Here is a 13,103-nt window from a genome sequence, read left to right as displayed (position 1 = left end):
TTAAATTGGATAAATAAACTTTGGCTTGTTAAATTGGATAAATAAATACATTTAAATTCATGTGTTAATGAATAAGGAGCCAAACCAGTTCAAGTGCAAGCTCAGCACCCATGCACAGAAGATTCTTGGATGAATGCTGGAGTATTTTAAAACCCTAAGACAAAGAAAAGGTTTGACTTCAACACTTTCATCACTCCCCACCACGGCAGATTCAGTCCAGTTGTCTCCAAAGCTGTTTATGATTCTGTCTGGATGGAACCAATACCAAAGCAAGTTGTTTAGACTGGGTGGTCATTTCTTCTCAGCATTGGCTTTATGAATATAACTTCCCATCCAATCAAAAATGTTCCCCCAAAGCATCCTTGTAGTACTGACAGAAGTAATGTGTGTTCTCCAGACACCAACCTTTTAATAATGTGCAGAGGGAACCATCAATTAAACCAACGTGCGGAGCCTGTGGACTTGCAGATGTTGTTGGACTCTGACACCCATCAACCCCAGCAGCATGGCCAATGGGGAGGAATGATGGGAGCTGTAGTCCTGCAACATCTGAAGAGCATAGGCACTCCCCTGAACTAAACTTACCTTCTCAAAGGGTATTCAACTGTGTTCCCCACACACCACACATGTAAATGCTGCACTACATTACACCACACTACAAATGCTCTCATGCCTTACAACTATGAATTGATCGATATGGTGCCTTTCTTGTATGTTTCGTGGATTCTCTATTTCATCTTCCCTTAGTTAAGCAGAAATAACTACAGCTCTTGGGCGCCTGTCAAGAATGCTGGAGAGGACCATTCTTATTCTTGTTAGATCTTTAGAGACAAGGACCTCTAAATATACATAACCATGATAAAGCATTTACCCAATCTTGAGTACACTTTGGATTTTACAATTCTGCCACTTAGAGTGTGTGCTACAAGCTTTGGGATTCTATAAACGTCCAGAATCGTTGCAGCTTATGAAGTTGTGAACAATCAATTCATACACCATCAAATTACTTCTTGCAGTGGTGCATGATGACCTCACCTTTCAAAACCACAACAGCATTTTAGAAATAGCCATGATCATGGAGAGGACTGCAAGTTCCCTATGTGCATCGGCCAGAACACAGTAGCCTCTGTGTATATGGATGTATAACTACATATAAAATCCCATAGGGAAGTTTGATAAGATGGGATATTGGTAATAGAAACTGGAATTTCATCTCTTTTCTTTTATAATATGGATTGTGTGTGTCCAGTATTTTGCAGGTGAGATTTAAGCATATGCCACAAGGATTGAGAGCCTTTGATCCTCCAGATGTTGCTGAACTACAGTTCCCATCAGGTATGGCCAAAGGCCAGGGATAATGGGAGATGTAATCCTGCAACATCTGGAGGGCCAAAGGTATCCCACACCTGGCATGTGTATGAGTAACAGAAAAGATATAGATGTTCATGTAAGAGAATATGTATATGTTTTAAAGACAGATGGAGTGGGGTGTGTAACATGTAGTTTGTCCCTCCCTGTGATCAACTATTGAATAAAAGGGCTATCCCACCAAAATTATTTTCACTGAACTGTGCCATTAGTATGAAGCCCGAAGATTCTCTTGGTCTCCGTTTCGTTTGCAGTGTTAAATATTATTGGAATCCTTAAGTAGACAAGCAAGAATTTCAGAAATTTATTGCAAAGTTTTACTGCTGCCATTTTACAGAGCAAGAGTTTGCCAATTTGATGATATACAGGTAAAAAACAAACTAGCACTTGGTTTTCCTTCCATGTCAGCATTGCTCATTTCAGAGATGATAGTCTGAAGACAGTTCTTCATACAAACTCCAACAAGAGATTGACATTTCTATGCTTTTTCATACTGACGAACAGCAACAATATCACCAAAGGTAAGAGTCTGCAAATTCAAGGAGAGATGGGGTGATTAGGACTGGTATGTGCCATTTGGACATAACACAAAGCACCATGTGGATCCTGTGATTCTTCAACAAGCCATTGTTGCAAAAATTAGCCTGCTTGCAGGCTTCCCACAGGCAACTGGTTGGCCACTGTGAGAGCAGGATAGTGCACTAGATGGGCCAGCCTGATCCAGCCAGCTCTTACGTTCAAAAATTGTGCAAACAGGGAAGGAGGAGGGGCCTCCTGCGTAGTATATTACCTTATCAATGGTAAAACCTTATACTGCATTATGATTTATTTCATCAGTATATTGCGCAATGTGGTTCGAGTCAATGACCATTTTACCAAGGGCAAAGATGTTCACATTAGAATGTACCACTGCAGGTTTTGAAAACCATTAAGGTTTGAAAGAAGATATGGAACAAAATGCAATTTCAAGGGAAACCAAGGAATGAAGAATAATAGAAGAGAAAGCCTCTTTATAGACCTTTCAATGATATGTTGAGAATTCTCATTAGATGTCTGAAGAAGAAAGTCATGGATTTTCTGCCAATATGTGACGGCAGGAAGAGGAATTGTTAGAACATTCCCAACTAACTTCCAGCTGAGGTTGCAATCCTAATCTTAGTCAGCTGGGAATAAACCCCAGTGCATTAAGTAGGACTTACTGCACAATCCTAACCATGTCTACTCAGAAGTAAGATGGCTAGACCTTGACTGTTTTTTTAAATGTTTATTATCAGCTTAGTTTATTATTAACATTGGAACTGCAGATGTTACTTCTGCTAAACATGTTCTTTATAAGTGGTCAGAAGAGGGGGGCGGAATTATCAGAAAGTTTGAGACATAAGACCTCATAGTGTTATCAACATGAGCGTATATAGCCTCAATAAACCTTTATTTACTTACCATGACCATTTTACCATCTTTGATTTCTCTAACGAAGTTTGTCTCTTTGCCATCCCATTTCTGTACATGAACTAACTTATCACCATCCATGGTCACCACTGACTGTGGGTATAAAGAACACACATTAAGTTTATCCAAATAATTCTGAGCCCATCTAGTCAAAGTTAAGGACTTTCAAAATCTCTTTATTATCAATGGAAAAATTAATCACATGTGTAAATCTCTGAATTATTAGTCTGAAGCATTTATTTCAAATCAACGAACTTGGTAACAATACAGTTAAAAACAGCTCGGTAATAAAATGCATACTGTATATAAAAAATAATTTGATTCTTATATGCATAGTTGGTTCAAATAAAGCTGTACCAGAATTCATATTTGACCAGGTGTAGGGACCATTCACACATTTCAGTGAATTGTAATAGATGTAATCCAACCAAGTCATACTCAGTGTAGGCTCACTGAAATCAGTGGACTTACATTTCAGTTTCTTGATTTCAGTGGGTCTTCTCTGGGTGTGATTAACATCATTCAGTAAATGGATTCAATGTTTAGTTGAAATCCTTCACTCTAAAAGTCAGATTGCTAAATACTAACGTGGAGTTTGATCTCAAGTCAAGAACACAGGTTCTGATCAGAACAGAAGCATTTCTGGAACAGAACAAGGACCCATTATTATCCAGCAGATTCTGGACCATTTGAGACATAGTCATGGGGTGATGCATAATGGAGTCATGAATGTTCTTCAGATACACTATGCCTACCTTCCATGCCCAGAGATCTCTGCTAAGGGGGTGATGCCACTCCCAGAGGCCTTGGAAAAGATGAAAGGCAAGTATATGATCACATCCCTAGACTGAATGCATTTATTTAGAACCAGATCTCACTGGTTTGAACAGATCTTCCAAGTAGGTGTGCTTTGTGTCATAACTTAGGTGGCCCAAAAATTTAATAAAACCCTATAACCTCATTGTTTCAATGTGCTGAATAAGTTCAAATCAATCATTCTTTATTTCATGCCTTCCTTAAAACCAGTGCTATTTTTCTTTAAAAGGAGGTTGTCAGAACTCGCCAAGAACACCTCCCTTGTTCTCTTATAATAGCAATGGGGCCTACCTGAGAAGTGCTGGAACTGAGTTCTGGTGAGTTCTGACTGAAAAACAGCCCTGCTTAAAATTTACTTAGTGCTCCCATCAGTAACAGACAAAAAATATCTGTATTCTTTTACTTCCAGTCAATTCTGAAAGATTAGCTTTTTTTAAAAAAAAAGTCTCTCCTGCAGCACAAGCTGTTTCTTACTTACTTTGCAGTTCCTGTCATCTGCGGTAGTTTCATCAAATTCTTCTCCCAGGTTGAAGCTGATTTCTGTGTTCTTGAAGGTACTCTGGGTTCTGATCACCACCTTGCCTCCTTCCTGGCAGATGATCACAGTTGGTTTGGTCACATTCCCAACTTGGCGAGTAGCAAAGCCAACTCCTAAGATTTTGAAAAGAATTTAAAATGAAAATAATGAAACTGGGTTATTTTATATATTGGATTCTGAAGTTTAAAGGGGAGGAGGTCTTGCCGCCCCATTCAAAAAATCATGTTTCCCCTAGAAACAAAGAAATTTTACAATCATCTAGTCCGGTTCCCTGCTCAATGTAGAATCAGTGCAGAATGCAACTACAGCACTCATGGCATCCAGCCTTGGCTTAGATCCATCCCAGTGAAGTACTTAGATCTCCTTCTGCTTATTTATTGTATTTACAGCTCACCATTCCATTGGTCTGTTCAAGACTGCTCACAAAATCAGAATTGTGCAAGAGATTACACCAAATCAAGATAAAGTGATTGTAATAAAGATGTGAATGTTAAGTCTGCAATCCTAGGTGCAGTTACGTGGGACGTACATGAGAGTCAACCTGCAAAGGAGAAGATCTCATGAATTTTATTTGTCTGTTCAGTCATCTACTTTGCAACTCATTGCATAGTTGTCTATGCACATGGAGATTCCCCCCTCTTCCAATACTCGCTTGAGCTAGCTCACTGAAAAGCAATAATGAGGGTATAGAAGCATCAGTGATGCAATTCATTACCTTGTCTACTGACTGCTGCATTTTGCTCACACAGATGACATTTTTGCTCTAATCAGCACCAGGTTTATTTTTGCCTTTGCTACGGCAACAGATGTCATTTATTTTCCTCAAAAAATAAAGCGACACAAAGCATGGGCCGTCCATTACAGAGCTGAGCCAGTGCACCCTCATTGTCCCTCAGCTGCTTTTTAATTCACACACAAAACAGTTCCCACAACAGCTAAACTGAAAGAGAATTTTGTTTCCAATTCTATTATGCTCAAATATTTACTGTGATGAGTATTTTAGTCCATTAATTTCCAATGGAACTTTTTAATATGTGTGCTTGAGTATCATATTGTTAGGCTAAGATTCCTGAAAATATTTACTTGGGAGGAACATTCCTTCAAATGATATCTATGTACATTTACCCCCCCCCCAATCCTAACTATATTTTCTTTGAAGCAAATCCACTTGATTTAATAAATATAAGTGCACTTCCAACCATACATGATTAGAATCTCAGCCTTAGTTCATTCAGACTTACTTCTTCACAAGCATATTTAGACTTGCAAACAGCATTTACCGGTACTTAAATTCAAGCAGTTGTGGATTAGTTCATACCGGTCTAAATTAGTTCATCTTCCCTGTGGCAATGCATGCTTATTTAAAATATTAAAATCATTTTTCGGTCAGTATCACAAGACTTACATCGCTGTAATGGGTTAGCACGCTGCAAAATCCCAAACTCTATAACTGTGCTAAAGAAGAAACAGTCACAAACCGCATGAGTAGATTACCTAGGATGACCTGGCTTAAGCAGCTACTTCTACATACCCAGCGCCTTCATGTACTCATCAAAGTTCTGGCTGTCAATCAGCTTCCAGGTAGCACAGAATGCCTCGACCATTTTAGCTGTTGAATGAGAGGGATAGACAACTGCTGGTGCAAGAGCAGGTGTTACTATTCCTGTGTTAGAATCTTGCACCTTCACTCCAGCTCAGCCCCTTCTTTACTGAGAGAAGAGGCATGCAAACTCGAAAATAACTTAAATTGGAGGCTCCACCCAGGCCTCCTCATTGCTCCTTTGAGGCAGAGTAAAGGGGGGGGGGAAGGTTTCCAGTCTGTTAGATGATTGGATCAGGCCACTGAGTCAACAGAGCTGGTTGGACTAGCCATCCTATTCAGATTGGAAATCAGGGGAGGGAGAAGAAGAGACTCTTCTGTGAGTGAGGGGAATGTAAAAATGTCTGAGGGTCTTTTAAGTTGTGTTTGAAAACTTGGCATAGGGAGGTGGCGGCCTCAAAAGGGAGAGCCACACAATAAGACATTCAGATTAGTTTCCACTGAAACTCTATATGCTGGTGAAGATTTTAAAAAGACACTGGGCTGTTATTTGTCTTGCAAAGAAAACCAGGGATTAACCCCTTGTTCCCTAAAAAGGGGAAAGTATGAAAGGTAGAATTAGCATATCTGCCCACCCCTCCTCTCCCCCAACCCATGCTAAAAAGGAATTAAATATATCAATAGGTGGGGTAATATACACTGACTAAGGCGACATTGTTTCCCCAAGGAAAATGGAGGGTATTTAAGAAGTGAGATATAGTATAAAATATTGTTACAACAATGTCACTTAATGCAGTGCACACAAAATATTTTTTTCTGACTCTGAATTAGAGACAGGCCCAAAGATCTGTGACTTAACACTGACTGCTTCCCCCCGCCCTTACCTGCAGAAGTATGGGTCACCAAGAAAACATGCAATAAATCTGTAGTTCAGGGATACAGCACATGCATTCAAAAGGTGTCAGCTTTTAGTATCTCCAAGGAAAGGTTAGGTGACAACCTCACCTGAAACCCTGGAAGACTGCTGCAAGTCAGCGCTGACAATACTGAGTTAGATGGACCATAAGGCAGTTTCCTATGTTTGTAGCAATAACTTTGGAGAAGGTCCTAGCTCAGTGGCAGAGCATCTCCTTTGCATGCAGAAGCTCCCAGATTTTATCCCCGGCATCTCCCAGTAGAAGAGTCTCTCGTCTGCAATCCTAGAAAGCCACTGCAAGTCACTATACTGAGCTGGATGGATTAATGGCCTGACTCAGGATGAAGCACCAGTGTGGTGTAGTGGTTAAGAGCGGTAGTCTCCTAATCTGGGGAACCGGGTTCGCGTCTCCGCTCCTCCACATGCAGCTGCTGGGTGACCTTGGGCTAGTCACACTTCTCTGAAGTCTCTCAGCCCCACTCACCTCACAGAGTGTTTGTTGTGGGGGAGGAAGGGGAAGGAGAATGTTAGCCGCTTTGAGACTCCTTAAAGGGAGTGAAAGGCGGGATATCAAATCCAAACTCTTCTTCTTCTTCTAAATTGCTAGGTAGATAGCCACTGTGGCAATATAGGGTATATGCTTCCTGCCATTGTCATACCTTGCACATATGAATATGGCATTCAGGGATAACAAATCCAATGGCCTCTTCTTCCAATCACCAAAGGAAATCAAGAGAACTGGAGCGACACTTTTGCTATGCAGGAACAGCTGCCCCAGAGTTACTTGATACATTTTAAGCTAGTTGATGCTGTGGTGTAGGATGCTGAATTTACTGGGATTCTGTTGCTGCAGTAAAAGGTAAAGGGGCCCCTGACCATTAGGTCCAGTCGTGGCCAACTCGGGGGTTGCGGCGCTCATATCACTTTATTGGACGAGGGAGCTGGCGTACAGCTTCCGGGTCATGTGGCCAGCACGACTAAGCCGCTTCTGGCGAACCAGAGCAGCGCACGGAAACGCCATTTACCTTCCCAGAGTGGTACCTATTTATCTACTTGCACTTTGACGTGCTTTCGAACTGCTAGGTTGGCAGAAGCAGGGACTGAGCAACGGGAGCTCACCCCGTTGCGGGGATTCAAACCGCCAACCTTCTGATCGGCAAGTCCTAGGCTCTGTGGTTTAAGCCACAGCGCCACCCGCGTCCCTCTCCCGCATCCCTCACCCGTTGCTGTGGTATTTGTTGCTTTTACTATATTTTTACTGTTGTATTGTGAATTGCCTTGAGATGTACTTTTAATGAAAGGCAATGTAAAAGTATTTAAACTAAATACCCGTGCATACCTGCAACAGACCCTCCAGGTGTCCCTATTTTCCAAGGACAGTCTCAGATTTACAGAAGCTGTCACGGTTTCTGATCCAATCCAGGAATGTCCCACTTTTCCTTAGGACGTCTCTATTTTCATCGGAGAAATGTTGGGGGGCAAGCACGCTATCCCAGGAGGAGCTCACAGCACTCCTATGACCTTACTGTTAGGTGGCCAACTTTGGGGTTGGTTTCATTTCTCCCCCACCCATTGAATGGTCAAAAAGAGGCATGGCTCTGTATCTCTTTACTATCTAAGCACGCCCACCATTTGAAAGCATCCTTTTTGATAGAACCAGGGCCACAATGGAAATTTCTCAAGAGACAAATAGTTGCACGAATCTGCCTTAATCTTTCCGCTGTGATAAGGTCTCCTAAACTCTTTAGAAATGATCAAATCCTGTGTACACAACTATCTGACGGTGAATTTCCATGGACCCGGTGAAATTCCAAGGACTCAGAAGGCTAGATTACTATTTGGCTCATCCATACTGCCATTTAATGTGGATAGTAAGCTTCTTGTACCGCCAGCAATTTTCTACTGCCATTATGACGTTTTCTTCCAAATCACTGCCTTCCCACACTTTTTGCTCCCTCAATCCAGTTTTTCTCATACCCTCTTCTTCCCAGAGTGTCCTGGCATGAGATGGTATGTGGTGACTCCCTTTCTCTTGAGATCATCTTCTCTCCCAGCTCAGACAACGCTTGATATTTAAGTGTCTTCTAAAAACATTACTTGTATCCCCCCAGCCTTTGCTGTTACATTGTTATAATTTCAGTACATTGCTTTTCCTTTACTCTTGCTGTTATAGAATCATAGAATCATAGAGTTGGAAGAGACCACAAGGGCCATCGAGTCCAACCCGAGTCCAACCCCCTGTTATGAGCTGTTTTAAACTGCATTGCAGTTGTAATGTTATGTTATTTTAAAACTTTTTTACACTCCCTTGAGACCAATGCGGGAGGTGTCATAAAAATGTATTAATAATATATTCTAGCTGTTTAGCATGTGTTCCCCGCAGCTCAATAGTGTGAAGTGCATTGCTAGTCTACGACTTTATCATCAAACCATAATGCAGTTTGCATAGGAGTTTCTGTGTGTTCGGAAGTACTGTGCGGAGAGGAAAATCCATGTCCAAGACAGGTTCTGTTCCTCAAAAGTTCAGCTAACATAAGCCTTATTGAGTTGAAGGCCTGGAACAGCTTAGGCTGCAGGACATTAAATGGTAGCATGCTTCACTTCAAATGGGTGCAGAGTGCCATCTACTGCTTGCAGCAAGCAATAACAACTTTGTCTGTTCTTTGTGGCCCCTTCACCTTATCTTGGAACTTTACAGCTTGTAAAGAACTTTGGAAACAAGTAAAAGGGTAAAGAATTTGCAGAATGGTTTTCATATTTTGCAACATTAAGGTAACATATACGTACACTCCAGTTCATCACATTTAGCTTTGGAAAATAGATGCAGAATCACTGACATCCAGGACATGATTGACTTGCATGTGATGAGGAAATGTGACCTTTCTGAGTGAATTGCAGAAAAGCATTTACCTTTACCTGTAGGAAAGCATTATCAGAATACTGTAGTATCTACCACTATCGAACATTTCAATTACCCCCCCTCCCCCAAATGTGGGACTCAGTGGGGTGGAACCAGGGCTGGGTTTAGGTTTGCTGAGGCCCTAAGCTACTGAAGGTAATGGGGCCCTTTATACGTCCAGCTGTCCTTTGTCAACAACAAATTGTTGCTGTTGTTTGTGTTGAATATATGCTATATGGTAATTTATGGACCTAATAGGTATCTAAAGCCATTTGTACATAACAAATAGGAGCCTACACAACGCAAAACACTGTTGCTGTATGTTTTATTTTATTTTTAACTTATATTTTGGAAATGTACATCCAGTTTTTTTCTTTAATTTTTTTTGGGGCCCCCAAGAGAGTGGGGCCCTAAGCTATAGCTTGTTTAGCTTATACGTCAATCCAGGACTGGTTGGAACACAGTGTAGTACCAAGTGGGGTATGTGCACATGGAATGAGGTTCGCTTGCATAATGAGACTTTCCCCTCCTCTATTCCCTGAGTTTCTCCTAAACTTGTTCTGGTTTACCCCTCAACCCTCCAGAATAGACTTGGGGGGCACACAGGAGGGAAGAGGGGGAGAAAGTCTCATTGTGCAAGCAGGCCTTTTTCCATTCACACAACTCAGCTGAATCCTGTCCAGAGGCAGGCCACAACATTTGGTACAAATTGCTACAGACTTGTCGTGGAGCATAGAAGGATGAATGCAGCATCTGTGGTGTGAAATAGAGGGGAGGAGAAACCCATTTCCCTATCACAGAATGTTTTTTGCAGCAGAGACCAAGGTATGCTGGAACTGCACGCAATCTTCTTATCAAGAGACTGGCTAGCAGAACCCAGCCTGGGTGCAGTCAAATGATACCACAGGCTTCCCTGAACAATACTGAGCTACAGTAGATGAACCAATGATCTGACTGATCCTCAGGCCATTCCCTGTGTTCCTAACAAGTGAGAAAATTCTGCTTTGCTGACTTGTCACTTGCAAGGCCTATAACAACAAGCAAATGCTAGGTATCTGATGTATACATTATTTTTTTCTAGCTGATAGCCAAACTTCCGCTTGGGTCAATCCTTGGCAAGGAAGGATGGGGATCATCTTGCCTGTTTCTAATTTCTGTATTACATGATAGTTCTGTATGATGCTGATGCATGGCATGTGGTAATGATGGCAATTATTGGCACAACTGTACAACCCACTACATTTTGCAACTCATTACCCAAGGCATCTTTGGCAGTGCCAGGAGACAGATAGTCAGGCTGTGTATCCACAGCAGTGACCAGAGGAGGAATGACTGCTGGAAGGAATGCAGAGAGAAGAAACATCTGTAACAGCCGAACTGGATGCCTTCATCTGCCCCACCTGCAATAAAACATGTCTCTCCCGTATTGGTCTCTACAGCCACAGCAGGTGCTGTAACTCTCCAATGGTTTGACTTTACCTCAAAGGTACACTCTTCCATTGTCTCCCAAGACAGATGGATGCCAACAACAACAACTTCTGATGATAGAGCAAATAACAAAGTTGGATGGTACCCCATCCAAAAATATACTGCTATGGGTGCAAGAATTCATACAAGTGTGCTCTTGAATTGCTGTACAAATAACATATGCAGTTTATTTTAAATACAACCTTTATTATAAAACGTGAATCAATCCTTTGGTACAGGCAAAATATATATTGAAAGAAAATGCTTTGAATGTTGATTTTAACAGGATCAGTTATGAGCTAATAAACCCACATCCTAACTCAAGTGAAAAGTTTGCGTCCCTGGGCCTTGTGAAGACACGAGTGACAAAAGACAAACAAAGACCAAAAGAAGAGATAACCAATTTCATTTTTCATGCTGAAATGAAATAAAAGTTTAAATCAATTACAAATGCCACTAGTTCACTTTAGAAACTTATGGATACACAGAAGGTTGAGATCACTGGATAAGTCAGATTTGAGAAAGGGCAGCACAGAATGCTCTCAAAAGGATTTTAAAATCCTAAGTGATCTCAGTGCCTTGTGACATTTTGAAGGAGTGAGGAAAGAGTGTTTTCCATTTTCCTCTGTATACCAGGACGTCTCTAGAGTCCAAACTTCAAAAGGGTATCCTGGGGTTATAGACAAGTGGCATTCCATTTCCTCCAAAGATTAGACAGCCTACTATGTCAAAAATAAATGGCTTAATATAGCCTCGGATTCTGGAGAAATTAAAAAATGATAGGGCTGGGGGAAGAGAGAAAGGGTTACTTTAGATATGAAGAAAGGAGGGCCTTTCCAGATAGTAGCACAACACTTGTGCCATTGTTACAAGGGATCCAGAGAACTTTCGTACGATTCAGAGATACTTCCATGTTCTGAACACTCTGTATTCTCTGGCCAGGAAAATGTGGTACTCAGAGCAGCCCATTGCCATGGTGACGGCTGTGTGGAACACAGCTCCCATCAGCCAATGGCTCTTGATGTGTGAATTGTGCTTGCATGAGAGCCATGGGCACCTACTAGATTGTCCCCATGGTGCCTGCCCAACATTCCCCATTCCTGAAACATTGTGTGAATGTGGGGTTGTACAATTTATTGTCTCCCTATCTCTGCCCGAGACACTGATAAACACTGCTACCAGTCTATGTAGACAATAACTGAGTTAAATGGGCAAATAATCTGGTCTGGTATAAGGCCGCTCCCATGTTATTCATTTGTTTACATTTTTAGATAGTGCTCCTTTTGGCTGGGCTACAGAAGTGCTGCAAGGAGAGTTCTTAGGGACCTCTTAAAACAAAAAGCACCCTGGCAAGGCTGCCTTTCCTGCATCAGTGCCCTACCATTTTACAGCTTTTAGAAATGGATTGTTATTTCTGGAGTTTGAGCTCTCCTGCTCCACTCTGAAGCTCCCACCTCCCAGGATTCATTTTCTACTTTCTTTTTTAAAGCCTTGGTCAAGCTCCGTTGCTGCAGCACAGTGAACCCTACATCTTATACATTAGTATAGTGCGCCTCCGGCTCTCAATCAGGGTTAGGAATGTTTCACGTTAAACACAAATAGAAATGTTTTGGATTTATCCTCTGAAAAGCCCCCAAGAGATCAACCTAACATCAGCAGGTATTTGGGTGGTTGTTGCATTTGATTATTTACACTGTGTCCGAGAGGATATGCTGGCGCTGATTTTGTTACAGGACTGAAAACAAATCTAAAACCTTGACATGCATTCTGCAGATATTGGCTGTGGACTATAGCACACAAATCACTTGTTATTTCATGAATTAAGTAACACCACTGAAAACCTTCAACAGCTCCTTATTCATGTCTGCCAGCTGTTTGAAGTATTGTGTATTTCAGAGTCTTGCATACGCTGGGAGTGGAATCTGTTGGCGATCTCCACAAACCAAGCATTTCACAAATATTAGGAATCCATGCTCTTCACTTCCGTTTCTTGATTTTCCGTTGTGGTGTTGGAAGAGGACGTTTCCCCGCCAGCAGCTCCTTCGTCTAAAGAGAAACAACATGTTAGATGTACCCTGAACATTCTGATCATTTGGAGGTTTGGTGAAGA

The 13,103-nt window shown here is 41.6% G+C and overlaps 2 protein-coding genes across 2 annotated transcripts in view; both read right to left on the bottom strand.

Annotated features, from left to right (window-relative positions):
- Nucleotides 1–1,657: 1,657 nt before the first annotated feature.
- On the bottom strand, nucleotides 1,658–5,908 carry FABP7 (fatty acid binding protein 7). Its single transcript, XM_083496002.1, has 4 exons — nucleotides 5,703–5,908; nucleotides 4,112–4,284; nucleotides 2,809–2,910; nucleotides 1,658–1,897 (listed from the first exon to the last, which is right to left on the bottom strand). The coding sequence occupies exons 1-4, from the start codon at nucleotides 5,773–5,775 to the stop codon at nucleotides 1,847–1,849; spliced, it is 399 nt and encodes a 132-aa protein (XP_083352128.1). The 5' UTR covers nucleotides 5,776–5,908; the 3' UTR covers nucleotides 1,658–1,846.
- Nucleotides 5,909–11,179: 5,271 nt separating this feature from the next.
- PKIB (cAMP-dependent protein kinase inhibitor beta) overlaps nucleotides 11,180–13,103 on the bottom strand; it is a 37,998-nt gene continuing 36,074 nt past the window's right edge. The window contains exon 3 of the mRNA XM_083497957.1: nucleotides 11,180–13,039. Coding sequence (XP_083354083.1) covers nucleotides 12,954–13,039 — 86 coding nt within the window. The 3' untranslated portion in view covers nucleotides 11,180–12,953. The remainder of the gene's footprint in view (nucleotides 13,040–13,103) is intronic.

This window comes from Podarcis liolepis, assembly GCF_965112155.1.
Source record: "Podarcis liolepis genome assembly, chromosome: 3".
In the NCBI taxonomy this organism is placed as follows: Eukaryota; Metazoa; Chordata; class Lepidosauria; order Squamata; family Lacertidae; genus Podarcis; species Podarcis liolepis.
The sequence above is the reverse complement of the archived record's forward strand: the minus strand, read 5'-3'. Positions and strand labels throughout refer to the sequence as shown.

Bases quoted from the DNA above. Each gene is read 5' to 3' on its own strand.
- FABP7 (XM_083496002.1), bottom strand. From the start codon at position 5,775: ATGGTCGAGGCATTCTGTGCTACCTGGAAGCTGATTGACAGCCAGAAC. The intron at 2,911-4,111 runs GTAAGTAAGAAA...TTATACCCACAG, and splicing joins CAGATGACAGGAACTGCAAA to TCAGTGGTGACCATGGATGG. The intron at 1,898-2,808 runs GTAAGTAAATAA...TTGAATTTGCAG, and splicing joins AAGATGGTAAAATGGTCATG to ACTCTTACCTTTGGTGATAT.